This window comes from Protopterus annectens, chromosome 3.part1 (assembly GCF_019279795.1).
Source record: "Protopterus annectens isolate FY-2018-M chromosome 3.part1, PAN1.0, whole genome shotgun sequence".
NCBI classification, from domain to species: Eukaryota; Metazoa; Chordata; order Ceratodontiformes; family Protopteridae; genus Protopterus; species Protopterus annectens.
The window spans coordinates 33,129,464-33,152,473 of NC_056732.1; the positions used below are offsets into that span (position 1 = coordinate 33,129,464).

General features: G+C 35.7%; 1 protein-coding gene across 8 annotated transcripts in view; it reads left to right on the top strand.

The window, feature by feature from the left end:
• PTPRM (protein tyrosine phosphatase receptor type M) overlaps positions 1-23,010 on the top strand; it is a 4,358,319-nt gene that overhangs the window by 3,000,465 nt on the left and 1,334,844 nt on the right. For all 8 annotated transcript variants that reach the window (XM_044066519.1, XM_044066517.1, XM_044066518.1 and 5 more), the window contains one exon: positions 1,636-1,771. In XM_044066519.1, coding sequence (XP_043922454.1) covers positions 1,636-1,771 — 136 coding nt within the window. The remainder of the gene's footprint in view (positions 1-1,635; positions 1,772-23,010) is intronic.

Below are 23,010 nucleotides of genomic sequence, written 5' to 3' on the forward strand. Positions count from 1 at the left end.
GTTATGAAAATGAAAGTTAGAAGGGGATATAGCAAGTCTAATTTATGTCTTCTGTATTGAAAAACACTTCCACAGATTAAATTCAGTGAAGTGACACTGGATGAGACAGGAAGACCACAGAGTCAAGTCTTTTATCTGGGGCAGGTGGCCTCAGTTTTAAGTTTAGACTCAAGGGCACATATCTTCATTTTTCAAATCATGAAAAGCTCAAATGCAGTTATTTTGAGGATTTCTTCCTTGATAGGGAATGTTCCCAAGCACTCATCATATGAAAGTTTTCTGTCCCCTTTCAGCATTATATTACACCAAAGGGGTGCACTGTCTAAAAGTAAAAGATCAGTTAATAAAACTTGCTCAAAAAGCCACTGTACTCCCTTTCATTCAGCAGTTTGCAAAACTGGTTTTAAAACTGAAAATGGATTTAGAAAATGAGCCCCCATACTGTAATGGAAGTGGCGTCTGTCCTTGCACTCCCACTAACGTTTATTTAGCTTGTGGAACATCTGCATTTCAATGCAAAATCAATTATTCTCTGCCTGAGTGCCATTTTACTTAGGTCCAGCCATGTAAACAGCATTCAGTGGAAAACACCGATCAGCTGTTTTACTACCCCTTGGAATGACAATACATTCAAAGGAGCATATTGGTTGAGTTTATTATCAGGACAGTATGATGTAATATGAAAGTATTTAAGATCACAAATGCATGCTTGTTGTACAGATTACTTAACAGCACTCAAACACTAGAGTGGCTCTTCATATGGCTTCTGATATTGTTTGTTTGATTAAATAAATAACTGCATGATTCATGAAATAGCAAACTTGGTTAAATTCACTGTAGAACATGTCCCAAATGTTTTGCATCCTGTAGTCTTTTAGCTAAAGAAATGTGTATTTCATCGGGCATGGATTTGACATTCCATCACATTATACAGTAAACAGTTCAAACAGTGCATTTAGACAAGCAAATCCGGGGAGAGCTAAGAGAGTAGGTGCTGGAAGGCACTAGTTATCTCATTTAAACAGATTTTAAATGCGGATGCAAGCAAAGTGATCATCAGCTGTTTCCCACTTTGTGAATAAATTGCTTAGAAGGAGTCTTTTTACTCACCAGATGTGACCCAGATTTAGATTTCTGAAGGCAAAAGAAACTCTATTGTATTAAAAACAATTGCTTTTGAAATGCATGGCAAATGAGCTTATCTCTGTTTTCCAGGTGCTGGAGTTAATATGTTACGGAATTACTGCTTCATTTATAAAGTGTAATTGAGGAAAAATGTTCCAGCCAATCAACTTCGGATAAAAGCTTGTGACAGTTGTTTTGTGTTTAGCAAGTGTTAATGTGGCAAGAAACAGGGGAAATCTGCAGATACATATAATGAACACAACGGTGTCTTTTTGGATGTGTACTTTCAAAAGGTGGAAGTACTTAAACTACATGGTGTACATTTGTATGTGTCATAGTGTTATGAAAAAAATGTGACAATTACAGTCATGTAACATTATTCTGCATATGTCTCATCATATCAAAATATTAACATTTACTGTTTTTGATCAATTTTACATTGGAATACAAGACATAGATATATTATACCTTTTTGTCTTTTTTCTTCCCCTCTGACACCTCTTCTTTCAGGAGCTACAACTCATAAAACAGATACAGCAGAACCTAGGAAGCCATCGGACCACACTGTCAAAATTGCTGGATTCATTGCTGGGATGCTTCTGTTCGTGATCATTTTACTAGGGGTTATATTATTCATGAAGAAAAGGTGAGCAGTCCATAAAGAAGGGTAACGCAGAGAGCAATTAATCTCTTTGGGCAGTTCCTATACAACTTTTGTAAACTGAACAGGGTAAAAAAAGCACTCCAAGATTGCAACTAGTTTTTCCCTTAGCTGCTGTAAAATTTAGTGATAGGTTTAATAATTCAGAGTATGCATTTCATTTTTAAATGCTGACAGCACATCATTTTCCAGAAAGTTGCATGTTTATGACAAGTAACATTTGATAGGTATTAGGTTTTATTCAGAATCTCGGTTTTGTGAGTAATTGTTTTACCTGTGAGGTGCATTTTGACATTTTTATACATACAGTTTCTACTTTCTGAATCTATGCTAAGCATGATACCCTTCTTTTACCACAAATACATCTTGCAGCTACATACAAGCTCTTTTTTCTTCCACCCTCCCAGCTTTAAAATAAAAAATAAGACAATATACAGCAAATGACACCTGTATCAAAAGGTGCTCCTTAGCCCTGGCACTACACTAGGAAAACAACTCAGAACGTGAAGGGCTAAACTGCAGTCCTGACCCCACTGAATTCATGGGATGAGATGATGACATATCTAGAGACATTTGTCCTAGCAATCAAAAGTCTTCTGATAAATCACTTTGTTCTTCTGGAAAGATCCACTTCTGGACAAAAAGAAATGAAGGAACATAAAAGACATCCATTGCAGTGGGTTTGTAGTGTGTTACATAATTACAGAAGGCAGGATGAGCAGCTCAGAGTACATTGGATGCTAGTTACCAGTGGTTTTGCTGCAGCTCTACAATGCTGATGTGCAATTGTTAGGGCTGTTTGGCCACAGAAAATATAACCAAGGAAAGTAAAAAAGGAGTCAGAGCGAGATAGGACAGGATGACCAACCAAGGTTGATAAGAGGCACTAATTTGTAAGAATGTTTAACACTGAACACATTTCAGGCTATATTTACACCTGGGCTTTTCTTTTAATTTTCATCAATATACACACGTCCCACAAGGCAATGGACCTTGTCTGTACAGCTCATTCATGCATTTTTAATACCAGCGCTGAAAGTAATTGAAACATTTTTGTGATATGGAGGGGTGTATTCTGAATTGTGAACTGACATCTATCTCTCTCTCTCTCTCTGTCTGTACAATATCTGTATATGTCTATATCCTATATGGATTTTGTGTTCATATGTTAACTCACAGCATATCTGTCCATTTCTGTAAATATGTATGTAAATGCATGCACACACACACACACACATTATATTTTATATATATATATATAACTTGCCCAACACAACATTAAAACACATTGCACTATCTAAACCCCACCTAGGGAGGGGGGACGCACCCCCTCACACACCCCCAACTATATATACCAACTCCGGGATCGCACTACATTGGAGAAAGGGCATAATTCCCCATGTTGGGCAAGTGTTTACTTGTCCTGGGAATACTTACGCAGTTCAGGATTTTCAGTTTCGTGATTCTTGTTTCGATATTCTGGTCTTTGGTATTGTGGAATTACAGTATTTAGAAGTAGACACACACACACACACACACACACACACACACACACACACACACACACACACACACACACACACACACACACATGTATATATATATATTGGAAAAAGTTTCAATAATTTTAGTATTTTGGATGTGAGCCACAAAGGAAGATAATGACGGCCATACTGAATATTACATCTGTAAATGGCCGTACTGAATATTACATCTGTAAATGGCCATACTGAATGTTACACCTGTAAATGGCCGTACTGAATGTCACATCTGTAAATGGCCGTACTGAATATTACATCTGTAAATGGCCGTACTGACTGTCACATCTGTAAATGGCAGTACTGAATATTACATCTGTAAACGGCCATACTGAATATTACATCTGTAAATGGCCGTACTGAATATTACATCTGTAAATGGCCGTACTGAATATTATATCTGTAAATGGCTGTACTGAATATTACATCTGTAAATGGCCGTACTGAATATTACATCTGTAAACGGCCATACTGAATATTACATCTGTAAATGGCCGTACTGAATATTACATCTGTAAACGGCCATACTGAATATTACATCTGTAAATGGCCGTACTGAATTTTACATCTGTAAACGGCCATACTGAATATTACATCTGTAAATGGCCATACTAAATATTACATCTGTAAATGGCCGTACTGAATATTACATCTGTAAATGGCCGTACTGAATATTACATCTTTAAACGGCCATACTGAATATTACATCTGTAAATGGCCATACTAAATATTACATCTGTAAACGGCCATACTGAATACTACATCTGTAAACGGCCGTACTGAATATTACATCTGTAAATGGCCATACTGAATATTACATCTGTAAATGGCCGTACTGAATATTACATCTGTAAATGGCCGTACTGAATATTACATCATTAAAGCACAGAAAATGTTATCATTATTAAAGCAGCGCAGGACTGCAGTAAGGCGGTTCTGCCAATGGGGATAGACAAATGCTAAGGTTGCAAAAATTAAGCAGGAGGTATGGAAGTAAGTGGAGGAAATTAGCAAGGAACCAAGGTACTGGTAACACTCTTATTTGGAAAAAAAATAATAAATTGGAAGGAATTATATAAAATACTAAGCAGCTGGGCCCAGTAGCCATTTACACCTTGCCAATGCCCTTATACCTTTCTTCTTTTTCTTATGGAACAACAGGTCAGTCATATGAGGGGTCTAATTGTGGCTACCCATCCAGTTGTATAACTCCTTTATGAAGGAAAGAGGTGTGCCATATTGCTTAATTTTTGTGGATGTTTGTCCCAGAGAAAAGGTAAGACCTGCATGACATATCTATTTCTCCACTTTGTTTTGATAATTTTCTGAAGGAAGTTTAGATCCCTGGTTCTCATCTTCATAGGTTCATAGGTGTGAAGTAGGCTAGTGACCACTGCAGATTTCTAACCCTAGCCATGCATCCCAAATCTCTGACAAGATCTTGTACAGTTGATAAGTGTATGCAGAGGCTTGGGAGTTGAAACATTTACAGGCTGCCTGTGTCCATTGGAGACATAGGTGCCAAACTAGGGATGCATTTCCTGTTCCCCATTCAATTGTTCAGGTTAGACTTGAATTGGGTTTGGGAAGAACTCTGCTTCATATGGATGGGGAGCTTGTTCCAGAGAAGGTGTAGTCTCCTGAATACTTACGTGTCACTCCAGCAATTCCTGTTTATATCACAGGCAAGGCTTAAATCTTTAGAAACGATAATTCTGGTGGTGTTTGTTTTGTGGATATGCAGATGGTCCTTCAGGGTGGGGTCTGACATTATCTTGTATGCCAGGAGTAGATCTCCCGTAAACAGTTTGTAGGAGTCTGAATACATGAATAGGGCATTGAGGTGGTCTGCATATGATATGTTATTTATGCCCTGTATTATTTTAGCAAGAAACCTCTGTGGACATTGGATGTGCCTTTTTAGGTATATGTCAGAAGGTCATTGTACTCAATGACAGGCCTGATGAATGCTGAATGCAGTGGAAAAGTAACATCCTTAGACCTAGATTCCATACCTTTGTAAGTTAGACAACATAAAATGGATTCCGCACTACTGTAGATACATGATGGTCAAAGGCTATACTAATACTACTAGGTTGAATCTTAGAGGTGAGTTGTTAATATAATAGTTATCAGGAATGGCTGACTTCCTGAAGGAAACTATTCTTCATTTCTTGGCTTTCACTTTTCTTCCATGGCTCTGGCACTAGTTATTTGCCTGTGTCAGACATTATTCTTTTTCTTTTGGCTGCTCCTGTTAGGGGTCGCCACAGTGGATCAACTGTTTCCATTTCTTCCTGTCCTCTGCATCTTGCTCTGTCACACCAACCACCTGCATGTGATTTTTTTTTTCTCTTACTTGCAAGTTATCTGAAAAGAAGTAGCTGGATAATTCATCTGCAACACATGCAGTACAAAATTTAACAAAATGTCCAGTGTTATCAACCAGTGCCCAAAGTGAAAAGGACCATACAAAATGCAAGAGCAGGCATAAGCCTCAAAAGGTAATAGTGCTAAGTGGCAGAAAGGTAAACCCTGCAGTAGAAAACACTAATGAGGCAGCCAAGGTGCATAAGTATAGTCCACCTCACAACATGACACCAATAGTGTGCACACGCTGCACACTAATTGACAAAAATAATAGAAAGTTGAACCACATAGAACCATAATCACTGGAAAGTTCAAAGGTGATGGATACACAAGATTGGCTCCCAAGTGCAGCTTATGCTGTAAGTACTTAATGACAGCTGGCAGTGTTCACAAGGTGGTATGCTGCCAGGCAGCCATGTACAGTACTTCCATCCACCTCACATTACCATCTGTAAAGTGCAGACCTGCCTTTGGCATTCACCTCACAGCTCTTTGTACTCCCAGGAACTGCAAGGACAACAGTGTTGTGGCCAATGTCCACAACTCCAAACAATGCAACATTATATTGAATCCATACTACTGACCAGTAATGAAGCTGACCACCATGTTGCCATGCAGAACTATACGTTAGCACAATACAGTGTAGTGTCTGTGTTTTCCCCTTCCAGGTAAACAAACATCCCTATCAAAACATCCTACCTAGTCAAAGAAAAGCCACCCCCCTCAGTTCTCTAAATGAGACAGTGCAGTGCTTACCAGTGCAGCAGAGTGATACACTGTTCACCAGTACAGCATAGTGAAACAGTGGTCAGCAGTATTGCTGAGTGCAACAGTGTTCTCCAGTACAGAGGAGTACAATAATGTTCACCAGTACAGCAGAGTGAAACAGTGTTCACCATGACTGAAAAGTGAAATAGTGTTTACTAGTGCTGCAAAGTGAAACAGTGTTCACCAGGATTGCACAGTGAAACAGTGTTCACCAGTGCTACAGAGTGAAACTGTGTTCATCAGGACTGCACAATGAAACATTGTTCACCAGTACTGCAGAGTGAAACAGTGTTCACCAGGACAGCAGAGTGAAACAGTGTTCACCAGTACAGTTGAGAGAAACAGTGTTCACCAGGACTGCAAAGTGCAACATTGTTCACCAGTACTGTACAGTGAAACAGTGTTCACCAGTACTGCATAGTGAATAAGTGTTCACTAGAACAGCAGTGAAACAGTATTCACCAGTACGATGAGAACAACAGTGTTCACCAGGACTGCAAAGTGAAACAGTGTTCACCAAGACTGCACATTGAAACAGTGTTCACTAGTGCTGCAGAGTTTCACAGTGCTCACTGGTATTGCAGGGTGAAGCTGTACCCACTGGTAGTGCAGAATGAAGCCATGCTGAGTGATATTGAAAAGTGGACCGTGCTTAGTGGTACTGCAGAGTGAAGCCAAGTTCAGTGGTATTGCAGACTGAAGTAGTGCCCATTACATACCTCCGAACATCTGGGACAGATTTTTAATATTGCTTTCATAAAGTTATAAAATTGCTAGAATAGCAGGTTTTGCATTAGCTTGCATTTTCAGAAGAATGTGAAGTCTTAACCTCAAATGTATATCATTATTTAGTGATTTCACTCATCAGTGATTTGACAGAAAATCACAAATTTTATGAGGGACAGACCAAAAGGATGAGGCAAAAATCTAGGCATTCTACAAAAATTTGGACAATTGAAAGGGATGCTCACCAGTATTGTAGAGTGAAGCAGTGCCCGCTGGTAATGCAAATTAAAGCTTTGCCCAAAGGTACTGCAGAGTAAAGCCATGCTCAACGGTACTGCAGACCTAAGCCATGCTCTGCGGTACTGCAGGCCTAAGCCACGGTTAGCGGTACTGCAGACTGAAGCTGTGTTCCTTTAAATGTTTTTTGCAAACCTGAACTACTTTATGTTATCAGTAAAACTGACCCTCAAATTTGTTTCCTGTCTTGCTGTAGGACATGAGATATCAGACCACAGTTTATATGTCTGTCTTAATTATTTTCTGCAGAGCAAAGTTTCCAATATTTCTGACAGTGTTTCACATCTTGCAAGAACTCTTTGTAAGTTCTGTTCCATCATATTTGCACAATGTCCCACTAATGTTGGATTAATTACCAAAGCACCAAGATTTATTCTATATTTTTCTCTCCATGTCTCTTGTAAAATGTTGCATTGGGTGAATGACCAGACCTTGATATATTAGTGCACAGTGAATCAAACTGGTTAACTTTTCCAACTCTTTGGTCCTTCAACAGAGTTTGATTTCCAGCTCATTGCTTTTGCCACTGCTCACAAGACTCACACCCCAGATCAGTCTCTGTGGCACTGAATGAGGTATCCAGATGGCATCTGTGCATGCTATATCAGTCACCTGTTCTTCTTCTGTTCTTGCAATCAGTTTATAGCTGTTAGCATTTTAAAGTGTCATTTGAAGCTTCATGTGGCCAGTCTGGGTTAGTAGTTCATTTACCTCTACAAACCCAGCAGTTCTATTTTTTTTCCTTAATGTGCATGGCTCCATTATGGTGATATAGAGGGATAAAGCCCCATCTACGGCTCAGGTAATCCAGGTTGGATTAGTGTCTCAAGTGTTTGAAGGAGTGACAGGGAAGGATGGGAATTACCATCCCTGCTGGGTGGGTTTTTCCATGGGTGTCTCCACTGATAATCCCTGGTGGAGGCTGTGGACTTCATTATATTCTATTCATTTATGTTATTTATTCTTTGTTGACCAGGTTTGTCCTACTAGGCTAATAGCCTCTTTTCATTGGAGACTTGAGATGGTATTTATACTATTAGAGGAAACTTTGGCAGGGCATCAGGGAACTTCCCCTACTCTTGGTAGTCAGGGGAAAGATTTGTGTATTACACATCCTGACTTCCTGTTTCCTGTCCAGGCACGGAGGCAGCCAGGAGGAACAGGAAGAAAATATGGCTGATTCAGCTTTGGCTGATAATGAAGTGAAGGTTGATAAAAATGTAGCTGAAATGGTAGAATCACTACCAGAAGTTTTTTCTGATGCTGTGGGTGCTATTGGAAGAAAAGGAGATTGTAGCTGTAACAGAGATGGATTCAGAGGAAAACTTTCAGAGGAGATTGTTCGAAGTTGAGACATTTACCTCTGAGAAATGCATAATTACAACCCTCCAATCGGGAGGGTTGCGGGATGATTATTGGAAGAAATGGTAAAGCAAAGTGAACCAGAAAGTGGAGCAGCAATTTCATGGAGTGACATCATGGAGAAAACAGAAGAAAAAGGAGAAGAAGAGACTGTGCCAGAAAAAGTTCAAGAGACAAAAACGTATGCACAAACTGTGGGAGAGGAAGCAAAGATGAAAAAAGAAATAAAAGAAGCAAAAAAGAAGTATATAGTACATGTGAGCTGTAAAACAGAATAAAATTTGGACAGGTATATGGTTTGGGACTCTTTCATATCACCTCTGGGTGTCAAAGCAAAATAGGTAAGAGCATTTATTTTAATTAATAAAGAGGCTTTTTGTGACTTGATATTTGAGACTCGGCAGGCCATGGAAAATTTTTTGGGTGCATATGAACAAAAGAAAAATATTTATCCATGGTCAGAATATGTCGTGCAATCTTTTTACAGACAAACAAAAAAAAAGAATAATGAACTAGTTTAGAATTGAAGTTGAAGCAAAAGAATTGAAAGAACACTTGTTAACTATATGTAAAGAAGTAATGGACACTACAAAAATGTATTTGATGAAAGAGGACTATGGAGTGGGGGATGGGAATGTGGAGTAATACTGAAAATGGAAAATGATAATGTTATGCATGTACCTAGCATTATTAATGTTCAAGGTAATATGGGTTTTGTGAAATAGAGTCAACCAAAAATTTTTTATTTTTGTGGAAGAAATGATCATTTAAACAATGAATGTGATAAAAAACATATTCTTTATGTGGTAAAAAAGGACATAATGCAAACAAAATGTGATTTAAAATGCAAAAAATGTGGCAATACTGCTCATTCATGGCTAGAATGTAAAATGAATGCACAAGAAAATGAAAATGAAGTTATAAGGGATAAAGAGATAGTAGAATGTGCTATACGGGATAAAGAGATAGAAGAATGTGCTATACGGGATAAAGAGATAGAAGAATGTGCTATACAAGAAAATGTACAAAAAGATGTAACTGATAAAGAGGTAATACATGAAGTTAAAGAAAATAGCAAGGAAAAACAATAATATGTGCATCTACAGAGGACACAAATGAGGAATAAGCGGATTGGTGCACAGTAAGAAATAAAAAGAATTTGATAGGGAAAAGAGTTAAAGAAAGTAAAAGAAAATTCAAAAACATAATGCTTAGAGAAAATAAGAAAGGAAAGGGATAACCATTTTATTATACTAACTGTTCTTAAAAGCTGAAAATATTATCTTTAAATGTGAACAGTATGAAAAATCTTAAAAGGTGAATAAGTATATTACAATGGTGTGCTGCAGTAGATGCACATATTATTGTTTTTGAAGATTGTCTGTCTAAAAAAACTTCAGCTATACTCTGTGGCATATTCTCTACTCAGAGGCGATCTTTGCTTAACATACAAGGTCATGTCAAATTCTGAGCTGTTGGACATGCTCCACTTAAAGAAATCTTGTCATCACAATGAACAAAAGATGCTGGAGGGATAGGTTCCTGACCTAGAGACTCCCCATACACTGGAATAGACTGCCCATACATGTCAAGCAGAGTGCCTCCTTGGCTGTCTTCAAAAGGAACCTTGACGATTGGATGGGAGATAGAAAATTCACCCCGGGGATCACGTCAGTTGCCCTGCTAGACAGCGGTCCAGGGAAGTAAATATTGTGGGAAGAAATATCCAGGGAATTGTTATGGCTTGGCTTGTATAGGCCCTAGGGCAGATAGCCTAGCACCAATCTATAAACCTATGAACATATATATATCAGATTATTAACAGAGGAAGAAAGAACACAAACTGAAAAACTTTGGAAATGTGTGGTAGTTTGGAACATGGGGAAATAAGCATGCTCGGGCATATGTATATTATGCCAAGAAAGCATTAAAATATTAGATGTAACCATAGTGGAACTAGGCCAAACTATGTTAATACACGTGAGATGGAAAATATGTTTATAGAATTATAACTTTATATGCATATGTAACAAAAAAGAGAGAGAAATGATGTTTAAAAATATTCTTGAATACATTTCTGTAAATATGGGCATTATAGTGGTGGGTGATTTTAATTGTATTTTAAGGGAAAATAAGAGCAATTGTGATGTTAAAATGGCTAAAGAAATTATGAGAGGTGGAAAGTTAAGTTTATGGGAGAATAACCACTGGACCTATAAAAGGAATGAAATTAGGACAGAAATTGATTATTTTTTAATATCTGACAGTTTAAAAGTTATAAAAAAAGGAATTAAGTATGCTAGATTTTCAGATCATGTAGCAATATGGGTTAAAGATGAATATACAAGAATAGGAAAATAAAGAAAGAGACAATGAATTAGATTTAGAAGAACTTGTGGAATTATGGAAAAATCATATGACTATGAAGGATTTTTATGAGAACTGGACTGCTTGGTGGCTTAATTTTAAAGAAAAATGTAAAAAGTATTTTTAGAATGTATAAGGAAGAAAAGAAGAAAAGAAAAAGAGAGATATAAGATATTAAGTCAAGAAACATTTAGAGACTTATTAGAGAAGAAAATTTCCAAGAAAGAGAAATATATTAAATGAATCAAATTAAAATTAACATTTTGTTATATAAGCAAAAATATTGTTTACAAGGAAAGAAAGAAGAGGTAGCACCATATCTGAGTAAAATAATAAAAGAAAGAAAATAATAAGAGAATTAAAAATAAGGAAGGTAAGCACATAAGACAGCAAGAAGGAATATATGAAATAATTAAACAATATGTATTGGAATTATTTGTTAAGAGAGAAGAAAACATAGAATAAATTTATAAAGGTGAAACATTAAATAAGGAGGATAATGAGTATTTAGAGCAAAAAGTAACCATGAAAGAAATGAATGAAATTCTGAAAGATGTTAACATGAATTCTGCAACAGGACTGGACGGAATTGAATATGGCATGTATAAAGAAATGAAACAGTGGCAAAACTAATTTTTATAGAATTTATGAATGAATGGTTATAAAATTTATATTTAAAAAGGAAATAAAGAGGAGATAAAAAATTGGAGAGCTATAACTTTGAATAATACAGATTATAATTTTTTTATAAGAATAATAACAAAAAGGTTACAGAAAAAAATGGATAGAATATGCAACTAAAACATATTTGGAAGAAAAGGAAAAGGAAGTCAAGAGGTATTATGGATAATAAGAGAAATAACTGATGATATAAATAAAAATGTAGACGCAAAGGTTATGATAGGAGACATAACTAAAGCTTATGATAATATTCAATATAAATCATTACAGGGAATTTTGCAAGCATATAATATAAGCAAAAAGGTATTACAAGTAATGTAATCTGTTTATGAAAGGAACTATGTGAAACTAAATGTAAATGGCTGGATTGGGGAAGAAATAAAAAGAGAATGTGGAATAAAGCAGGGCTGCCCAGCTAGTAGTGTAATTTTCTCATTAGTTATGAATGTAATAGTGAAGGGAATTAATAAAATGTCAAGTAGCAGTGGATACAAAATGATGAAGGAAGTACAATTGCCAATAATGTATAATTATGCACATGATATTGTATTAATTGTTAAAAATAAAGTATGGATGGAAAAAGTAAATGAAAAAAGAAGTATACATTTTTAAAAAATTGGTTTAAGTATAAATAAGGTGAAAAGCAAAGGATTTGGTTTTGAAGTATGATAGGAGGTGTTGAGTTCAATAAAAAATATATAAATATATTAGGAATAACATTTGGAAGGAATGAATACAGCAGACAACAATAATAGGATAATGTACTCAAAGAAATAAAGGATATGACTTCTTCTTCTTCTTCTTTCGACTTTTCCCGGTCAGGGATTGCCACAATGGATCACCTTGTCTGCTCATGATTGTCAGTGGAGTTTTTACGGTGTCGAGTTGCCCGCTCAGCACCCAACCTTCCACAGAAGTCACAGGCATGCACTCATGCCTAGGGCCAATTTAGAGTGTCCAATCAACCTACATCATGTCTTTGGGGAGAGGAAATCCATGTGACCACAGGAAGTTCATGCAGACTCTGCACAGAAGGCACCCCAGCTGAGGATCGAACCGGAGAACCTCTTGCTGTGAGGTGGCAGCACTAACCACTGCACCACCGCTGCTACCCCAAATAAAGGATATGACTAATTTTTTGAAATCATAGATTTTCATATAGAAAAAAAACACTTGTTGAACACCATGGTAATAGGAAAATCGTTTATGTTGCTAACATTTATATGATTTATGTTAAGTAGGAAAAGGAATTAATGATGATTATATTCTCTTTTATATAGAGCTCTAGACTGAATCCAGTCAAAAGAGGGATTCTGTATATGAACAAAGACCAAGGAGGTTTGGGTTTAATAAGCCCAATAGTACATGCAGCATCTTTAATTTTATATAAGATATTAAAAGGAAACTATGAAGGAAAATAAAAACTTGATAGAAATGATACTACATTATAAATACAAAAAATTGTGGGAAGGATTGGAAGTTAAAAAACAAAGTAAAAGCATTATGAATGAAGAAATGAAAGAGTACAAAACAAAATTGTGTTCTGGAAAATATAAAAGAACATACGTGAGAAAAATAGAAAGGAATGGTACTTAAGTATTATGAAAGCATTTTGATGTATTGATCCATGGAAAGATTTAGAAATAGATAAAAAAGCCATAATGATGAGATATAATAACTATAAAAAGATTAAAGAATGTAATGATTTTTTTATGGAGATTATCTATTAGAAAATTGCTGGTTAAGGCAAATATGCCATACAAAAAAAAGGCAAGACAGAATAAGTAATAAATGTGGAGAGTTTGAGACTACTGAGCATGTTTTTTTTAAATGCGAAAGAGTTAATTTGTGGAAAGAAATATGTAAAAGATAACAGGGTGAAAAGTTTGTTAAAATTTAAACAAATAAATATGGACATAATAGAATTTGTTTATTATGCTGCATGTAAACAGGAATAAGTGAAGAATATGGACAGAGTAATATTTTATGCTTCATGGACTATATGGAATGAGAGACTAAATGAAATTAAATAAAATGGAAAACGAACTTTGACAATGATTTTGGAGAAATAATGTTCTGGTTGTGGATAAAAGAGTGGGGGGATGCTTAAATTGAAGTTTATAATGTATGGAGATTTGTAAATAGATGTAAATAATGTAAATATGTAAATATGTAAATAATATGTAATGTTTATATCAATAAAAATCCTACTCTTTTTGACAGATCTCCATGGGATCTTTTACATCCACCTGAGCTACCACTAACTCAAGCAGATGGGGCATCAGTTAATATCACATCTTAGGCATGGCACACTCAAGAGTGCTGCACCCCCCTTATGCTGCACTACAGTGTCAGCAGTTTATCTACCTGGTGTGGGAATAGAACTTACAGCCTTCTTCACCAAAGGTGAATGCGCTACCTGTTGAACCACCGACACTGATGCAGTATCTAGAAAGTGTGTCTGAATGAGAGCAATATGGTATAGACAAGGCTGAGCTTCTGCGGAGTCAGGGAGATGTACTGAAAATAAACACACACAGATCCTGTGACTCGCACAGCAAACTTTTAAATAAAGACAGCTTATATCACAAAATGAATCAAAGCTCCGGATTTATTGACACAGTGGTAAACACTTTTGCATTGCATAAACCAATGCTTCATCAGACCAAGAATCAGAAGCAAACATCTCTTAAATATAAAAGAGAAACCACTCCCAAACAATTAAACACATATATAACAAATAATTTACCTCAAGATATAAAATTAAATCAAATTACCTTCCCTTCATCACTCGCCATATACAGGGACTCAGGAAAACCTCGTCTCTAGTATATGACATCACAGCCCTATGAAAAACGTCTTTGCTCATTATTTTAAGGTAACAGTATTAAAACCATATTAACAGTAAGAAAAACATATAATACTTAAAATTAATGTCCTAAACGATGTATTTTAAGTACAGGTTTCAGACAAACTACATCATTCAAACCAGAAAATTTATATGATTGTAGTTGAACTATCCAGTTCTGTTCCCTGGCTTCAGTAATATTTTTAATGTTTCTACCTCTAGCACCCAACCTAACAATTTCTAAGTCAAAAAAATCTAAATGGGTGCTGTTGTCTAGTATTCTGTATAGGTACATTATTAACATCACCATGTCTTATTTCCCCTAGATGTTCCAAAATCCTATCTTTTACACAACAATTAGTTTTTCCAATGTAGAAGGCATAGCAATGTTGGCAGGATGCAAAATAAATAACATTCTCTGTTCTGCAGTCAGCATAAAATAAGCAATCTTTGCTATAATGCATGGTTGGGTGCCTAAATGTGTGTGTCGAAAATAAAAATTGACATGCCTTGCAGCCTCTACACAGGGTGGTGCCTAAACGAAATGAAGAGATAATATCAACACTCTTCAAAGATAAACCAATACAAAAACTAAACTTGGGTGCAGCATCTATTATGCCTTCAAGGTCTGGACAACTCCGAAGAATGTCCCAATTCCTTTTTTAAATAACTGTGACCACATTAATATCACTAGAATATGTAAGGACACATCTATCAGTAGGTTCAATTACAGTCATCACTTCAGAAGCATTGCATTTGAAAAATAAAGTCTAGCTGTGTTCTGTCTTTGTGACCTGACTCTTGAAATACAAGAATCTATTTCTTTGTTCATATATCCTCATTGTAGGAAATCTCTTTTCAGCTCAATCAATGCTTGTTCCAATGAGGTGTCATCTGTGTGTAACCGCATTACCCTAAGACATTGCCCCCTAAGGGCATTCCTGGGAATGTGTCTAGGATGCATGCTGTTTTTATGTAAGACTGAATTCTTCTTAAAAGGTTTCTTGTAGACTCTTGTCTCAGAACAGCCTAAATCATCTTTATGGATGGTAATATCCAAAATGTCAACAGATTCCTGAGGGATCTTACTACTAAAACTCAAAAAGAACACACAAGGCCGGTGGTAATCTCCAAAAAGTTTATGTAAGCGCTTTCGTTGAACAAGTAATCCAACTTCTTCAGACACAGGACAATGGTTAAAACATTCAATTTAAAATATTCCAAAAGGAAATGACATCAGCAATAATGTCAGCAGGAAATGACATCAGCAATATTGATATCATAAATAATCCCATGCTTATAAAAAATAAATATAAATAAAAATATGTTGTTTGTACAATACTACTATGAATAAAGCTGTAATATTAAACAAGAATATTATATCCACCAAAGACACAAAAACTATTTGGTACCACAAACGACCAGGAATAATACCTCCAAGTTCTTTTATTTGAACAGCAGATATAAAATGTCATAAAACTAAAAAACATAGGAATAAATTTGTCTTAGTGCCTTGGCTTAAAACCGCCTTTACAGAGTAAATTCGTGATGTAAAAAACCAAGCTTTTATATAAAATCTAACATCAATTAAATTCATTTACAATTATACCATTAAACAATTTAATTATGTATATTACACACTTTTAAAAAGACATATACATACATCCTAGCTTATTCTATGTAACTTTTCCAGTTACATTCCCTGTTCATACCTCTAGGATGTAAAGTATTATATTTTAATATAAAAACAGATGCCTTCTTTCTTAATGTGTATTTTATAGTATCTTCACCCATATAATCTGTTTTTACTTGTTCTAATATTGTAACCTTTAGTTCACTAAAATCACCTTGATGTACCTGATTAAAATGTTCTGCTAAAGGAATTGTAAATGTATTATTTCTTATATCTCTAATATGTTCTTTAATTCTTTCTCCAAGACATCTTTTACTCTCTCCTATGTAAAAATTATGACAAGAACATTTTATAGCATAAGTTATACCTGTACTTTTGCAGGAAAAATTGCCTTGTGTATGAAATTTAATCCCATTAATAATGTTAAAAGTTGATACTACATGTTTACATATTGCTCATTTCCCACAAGGTATTAAACCTGCCCATTTTATTCCTCTACTAACTGATTCATGTGGTCTTCTATAAGAACTATGAACTAAAAAATCTGTAAGACTACGGCCTCTTTGATATGAAAACTTTAAAGCTAATTCTTTTAAAGAAGAAACTTCCCTTATGACTATTTGCCAGTAATTCTTAAGCAGCTGAGCTTGCTTATCTGAAAACAATGTATATTTTGAAACATAACTGTTTTTCTGAAGTTAACCTATACTTTCCCTTGCTTTTTATTATGTTTCCTCTATAACTATTTTTTCTCTTATCCTTATTATTAAACACCTTGCTATAACTATTAACCACCATACCTGCATTATATCCCCTGTTAATAAACATATTTGCCACTTTATTAGCCTCTTCCCTGGCTTCATTTACATTATTACATAATCAATTTGTTCTTAAAATTTCACCAAAAGGGATATTATTAAGTGTATGCCTTGGATGACAACTTTGAGCATGCAACATATGATTTACCTGGTGAAATTTTCTAAAAATACTAGTTTTAATCTTCATTCTCTAGACCTTCTAATGTGATATCTAAATAGTTTACCTTAACACCCCCTTGTAAATCATTATACTTTATTTGATACCTATTTTCATTCATATATTTAAGAAAAGATTGTTTTTCATCTTGGCCTCCCTGACAAATAAAAATAAGGTCATCAATGAACCGAAAGTATTTAATAACAGATTTTTAAAAAAAAATTGCTTCTGTAAACATGTGTGTTTTCCACCATGTCCATAAATAAATAGTAACTCTCCTCACTAGAGGAAACAATTTCATCATTAACAGTTAAACTAGAAGAACTATTAATATTACAAAGATATTCAGTAATGTGCATTTTTCTTATCAGTTTAAACAGATCTCCCTTTAATTCATGTAGTCTAGGCAAGACAGTAGGTATAAATGTCAACCCCTTCTCCAAAATGGACATTTCCATTATGTTGAATTCATATCCTGACAAATTCGCAACATAACCACCAGTTATATTCGTTGGTTCAAATGTCTCATTAAAATGTCCACTTACTGTGTTTGGTATAAGGGCCATAGTTCTGTTCTCTATTTGTATCCTGTCCATACCAGGAACGTTTATTCAAACCTGGTTTGTGTTCCCCATTGTTCTGAAATGTTTTTCGAAAGTTGTCAACATTATTGGGTCTGGGTAATGCTGGAAAATGTTCTTCCTTATGGTCTCCTTCATCCGGTGATGATACCCCACTTTCCTCCGAAATGTAATTACTTGCTCGTCTCTGTTGCTCTTGCTGACCCGTTTGAAATTTCACCTGCTGACATTTAGGCCACTGATTGGCAGTGAGCACAAATGTTTTTTTACATTCATAGTTCCTCAGATCTCTTTGTAGTTTATTTGTTTTTCTATTTAAGAGTTCTTTCTCATACCCCATCAAGCATTCATTTATACTTGCCAGTAAAACAAGAATAGTTTATATGCACCAATTGTAAAATAATGCCTCACAAACAAAACTTATTCATCTTTGAAGTGCTTTTAACTTTAAAATATACTTCAAAGAGCAACACTCATTGAGACCTGGATAGACAGAAGCATTAAGTTTCAACTGCCAATGCAATTCTCTGCTTTCTAAAATTAATTGCCATGGGTCACCTCTCTTGTTTTTTGTTACCTGCTCAATAACCATGTATTTAAAGGAGTGACCCTCATGTTCCATGATATGTCTAGCCAAAGCATTGTTGCATTATGCCTGCCAATACTGTATTGGTGTTCATAAATGCTCTCCCTAAGATGTCTCTCAGTCTTACCAATATAAAATGTAGCACAGTATTGGCATGAGGTGATGTAGACACCCCCAACACTTTCACAATTAAATCTGCCTTTCAGATAATGAATGGTGTCAGAAATGCAGAACCTATTTGACACCTTTATAAGATGGCAACTTCTACAGCACCCACATTTGAACATACCACATCTGGCACTGTGATAAACATTAGTGTTTTCTAATAAATTCTTCAGATTAAGGCCATGTCTGAATATCATACTGGGGCCATCAGACAACCTCTTTCTGACTAAAACATCTTCAGTTAGTAAACACCAGTTCTTAGTGAGTATAGTCCTTAATCGTCCAGCCTCTAACGAATAAGGTGTACCAAATTTCAGTGTATTATGCACACTGTTATCAACAGGTGTAGTCATCTCATCAGGGGCATGTATATGAGTGTTGTCAAGGGGTAATTGATTCTCCATCCAACAAAGGTTTAAACCAACCAGACCGCCTCTTAACTACCTCATCAATAATAGTGCTGAAAAGATCATCAGGGTTGGACCTAGCTGAAAACATCTTTCTCAAATGTTCACATTCCAACAAGAAGTCATCATTGAGGGTGCCCATTCTGGCCGCCCTCACAACCTGCCCCTTAACCACTGTCTTTTTCTGATAAAAGAGGTGGTCACTCTCGAAATGTAAACAATTATTTGATTATGTAGCCTTCCTAAAAATTCTGGCTACATATCTCAAATTCACATAGTCCTTAACAAGAAAAATGTCCACATAAGAGGTGGAATCAACCCCAAATTCAAAGGTGAAATTCAAAAAATCAGTAAAACTGGAAATTTCTTCCACAAACATCATAGCTTGGTTTTTATCACCTTTAAAGATGATAAAAATGTTGTCCAAAAATATCGTGTACCAGACAACATGTTGTTTAAAGCTATCACATTTGAACAAATATTCCTCCTCCCAAAAGGCCATCACACTATTCGCAAAACTTCCTCCACAAGGGGAACCCATCGCTACCCCTAATTTTTGCAAATAGTAACAATCATTAAAAAATATGAAGTTATTTGAGAGGACAATGTCAGGTAGATACTCAATTAAATCCATCTTATCTCCCGGGGAGCCCTTTTCAATAAAAACTCCCTGACCCAAGCGATGCCCAAAGTTTGTGGTATCACAGTATACAAATCCCCAACATCTATAGTTAGGAAATTGTAGTCAGGTACAAAGGTCAGGGAGTTCAAACATTTCAGGAAATCCCAGTAGTTATGACATATTTGGGGTACAGTTTTCAAATATTTCTGCAAAGAACTGTCAACATATTTTGCACAACCATATGTTAAACAATTTCTCCCATTAACAATAGGGCGCAATGGTGGATTGACTTCACTTTTGTGGAGCTTAGGAAGTCCAAATATAGTTGGAATGATGGGAGAAAGAATGTTCAAGTAGTTAAAAATACTTATATCTACCCTAGAATCAATGAATAAATCATTAATATGGGATCTAACACATTCACATGCTCCATTATACTCATTCAGTGAACATTCAACATAAGCATCAATATTCAATATATCCAAGATCTTATTAACATAGTCGTCTTGCGTCATAAAAACAAGGCCACCCCCCTTATCAGGCTTTAAGATCTTAACATCAGCATTCTTAAGTTCATTTAAAGCATAAATCTGATCAGTGGCATTAACATTTGCAAGCATTCAATTATTGCAACATGAAGCATGCCTGATGTCCAACTCAAAAATTTTTCAAACATAGCAATAGTGTTGTGCATGACAGGATTAACTACACTAGGCACATGGAAATTCTGTGGTACAGACTCATTATTGCCTAATAACAACATTAAATTCAGTTTACGAGTGAAGGTTTTTAAATCAACTAAGGTACCCGCCAAATCAGGTCTTCTAGATGGCACAAATGTTAAGTCCCTTAGCTAAAAAGTCAGTAAGCTGAGGAGAGGGAATATAGGAAGAGAAAGTATATATTTTAAAGTCACCTGAAGAATTTGCTGCAATCTGTGGTCCTGGTAATGTTCAAAACTGCATTGGAATTAGTAGTGTAAGTATCTACACAATGCACTACCTCCTCCTCCTGGTGTTCCTCTTCTGTCGTCTTGTTATTTACAGGGCGAGTGTTCGTAAACTGAGTATCCTGTCTCACAGGATTCTGAAAACCCTAATTTCCACTGTTGTCAGAAGAGCCTTCATTTCCAGCATTAACAGAATGCTCACGAAGCCATATGTCAGGGACAGCATTCTCATGAATATTCATGTTGTTTCCAGTCCTGGAAGCAACCAAAGGGCTGTTAGTGGTGTTCAAAGAATTATTAGTGCTCGTAGAGTCTCTAGAACTAGAAGGAAGTGGATATGCCCTTCTATTAAGATAATCTAAGCAATCTTTTTCTAATTTCTTGATTTTAGTTCCCTTCAGTTTTATTAAGGCACTGTCAATGCTGGAATATATACATTGGTAGTCAAATCTATATCTACCAAAGTCTGTATCCCCTGTTATAACAGATTCCAACTCAATGAATTCTGCTTTCAAAACATCCGTCTCAAATTTATAATTCCTGACTAATAGTTGCAAAAATTCACATCCCTGTGAATTAAAAAGGTTTAAAAGTTCTTGATGGAAAGGGGAATCACGGACCACCCCCACAGGAAATCCCCATTGGCGTAGTCCTTTGGGGATCTGACATCTCAAAATACATTCTTCGAGATATAGTATTTCAAGCTGTAGTTTTTTAAATTTATATAGCTTAACATTGAAAGTTTTTAAGTTGTCAGCAATATTAGGCTGTGCAGATAAACCATTGTCAGTAGAATCATGTGTTCCAGTACCATTGAACAAACGCATTGGTTCACTCAAACAGTTAATAAGGAAAGGTAAAACTACATTACCAAATGTTTGTCCATTACTAACTGGAGATACAATTGAAGCATGATTATTAAGTGTAGAGACTTGTCCAGGAGGCAAAGATGGTAAGTCGGAAATGGTTGCAGTAGTAGAAGGATTTAAAACCATGGGACGATTCCCTGTAGCAGCAACACCATTGCTGACAGCTGCAGAACAACAGCGGTCCATTTTGGCAGGTAAATCATCCACTCTAGTAGAAAGTTGTTGAATTAAAGCTGCGAGGTTCCCCATGGCATTCGCCTCAATGGGGCCATTAGAATCCAGAGAAAACATGTTAGAGAAGCAGGAGACAAACCACGAGCCATAAAACAAACTAAATAGGAAAAAAACAAAATCAATGAACTGATAAAAGAACACACAAGGCCGGTGGTAATCTCCAAAAAGTTTATGTAAGCGCTTTCGTTGGACAAGTAATCCAACTTCTTCAGACACAGGACAATGGTTAAAACATTCAATTTAAAATATTCCAAAAGGAAATGACATCAGCAATAATGTCAGCAGGAAATGACATCAGCAATATTGACATCATAAACAATCCCATACTTATAAAAATAAATATAAATAAAAATATGTTGTTTGTACAATACTACTTTGAATAAAGCTATAATATTAAACAAGAATAGTTTATATACACCAATTGTAAAATAATGCCTCCCAAACAAAACTTATTTTTCTTTGAAGTGCTTTTAACTTTAAAATACACTTCAAAGAGTAATATTCATTGAGACCTGGATAGGCAGAAGCATTAATTTTCAACTGCCAGTACAATTCTCTACTTTCTAAAATTAATTGCCATGGGCCACCTCTCTTGTTTTTTGTTACCTGCTCAATAACCATGTATTCAAAGGAGTGACCAATGATAGTTCCATGATATGTCTAGCCAAAGCATTGTTGCTGTTACGCCTGCCAATAAATACTGTATTGGTGTTCATAAATTCTCTCCTTAAGATGTCTCTCAGTCTTACCAATATAAAATGCAGCACAATATTGGCATAAGGCAATGTAGACAACCCCACCACTTTCACAATTAAATTTGCCTTTCACGTAATGAATGATGTTAGAAATGCAGAACCTATTTGACACCTTTATAAGATGGCAACTTCTACAGCACCCACATTTGAACATACCACATCTGGCACTGTGATAAACATTAGTGTTTTCTAATAAATTCTTCAGATTAAGGCCACATCTGAATATCATACTGGGACCATCAGACAACCTCTTTCTGACTGAAACATCTTCAGTTAGTAAACACCAGTTCTTACTGAGTATATTCCTTAATCATCCAGCGTCTAATGAATAAAGTGTGCTAAATTTTAGTGTATAATGCACACTGTTATCAACAGGTGTAGTCATCTCATCAGGGGCATGTATATGAGTGTTGTCAGGGGTAATTGATTCTCCATCCAACAAAGGTTTAAATCAACCAGACCGCCTCTTAACTACCTCATCAATAATAGTG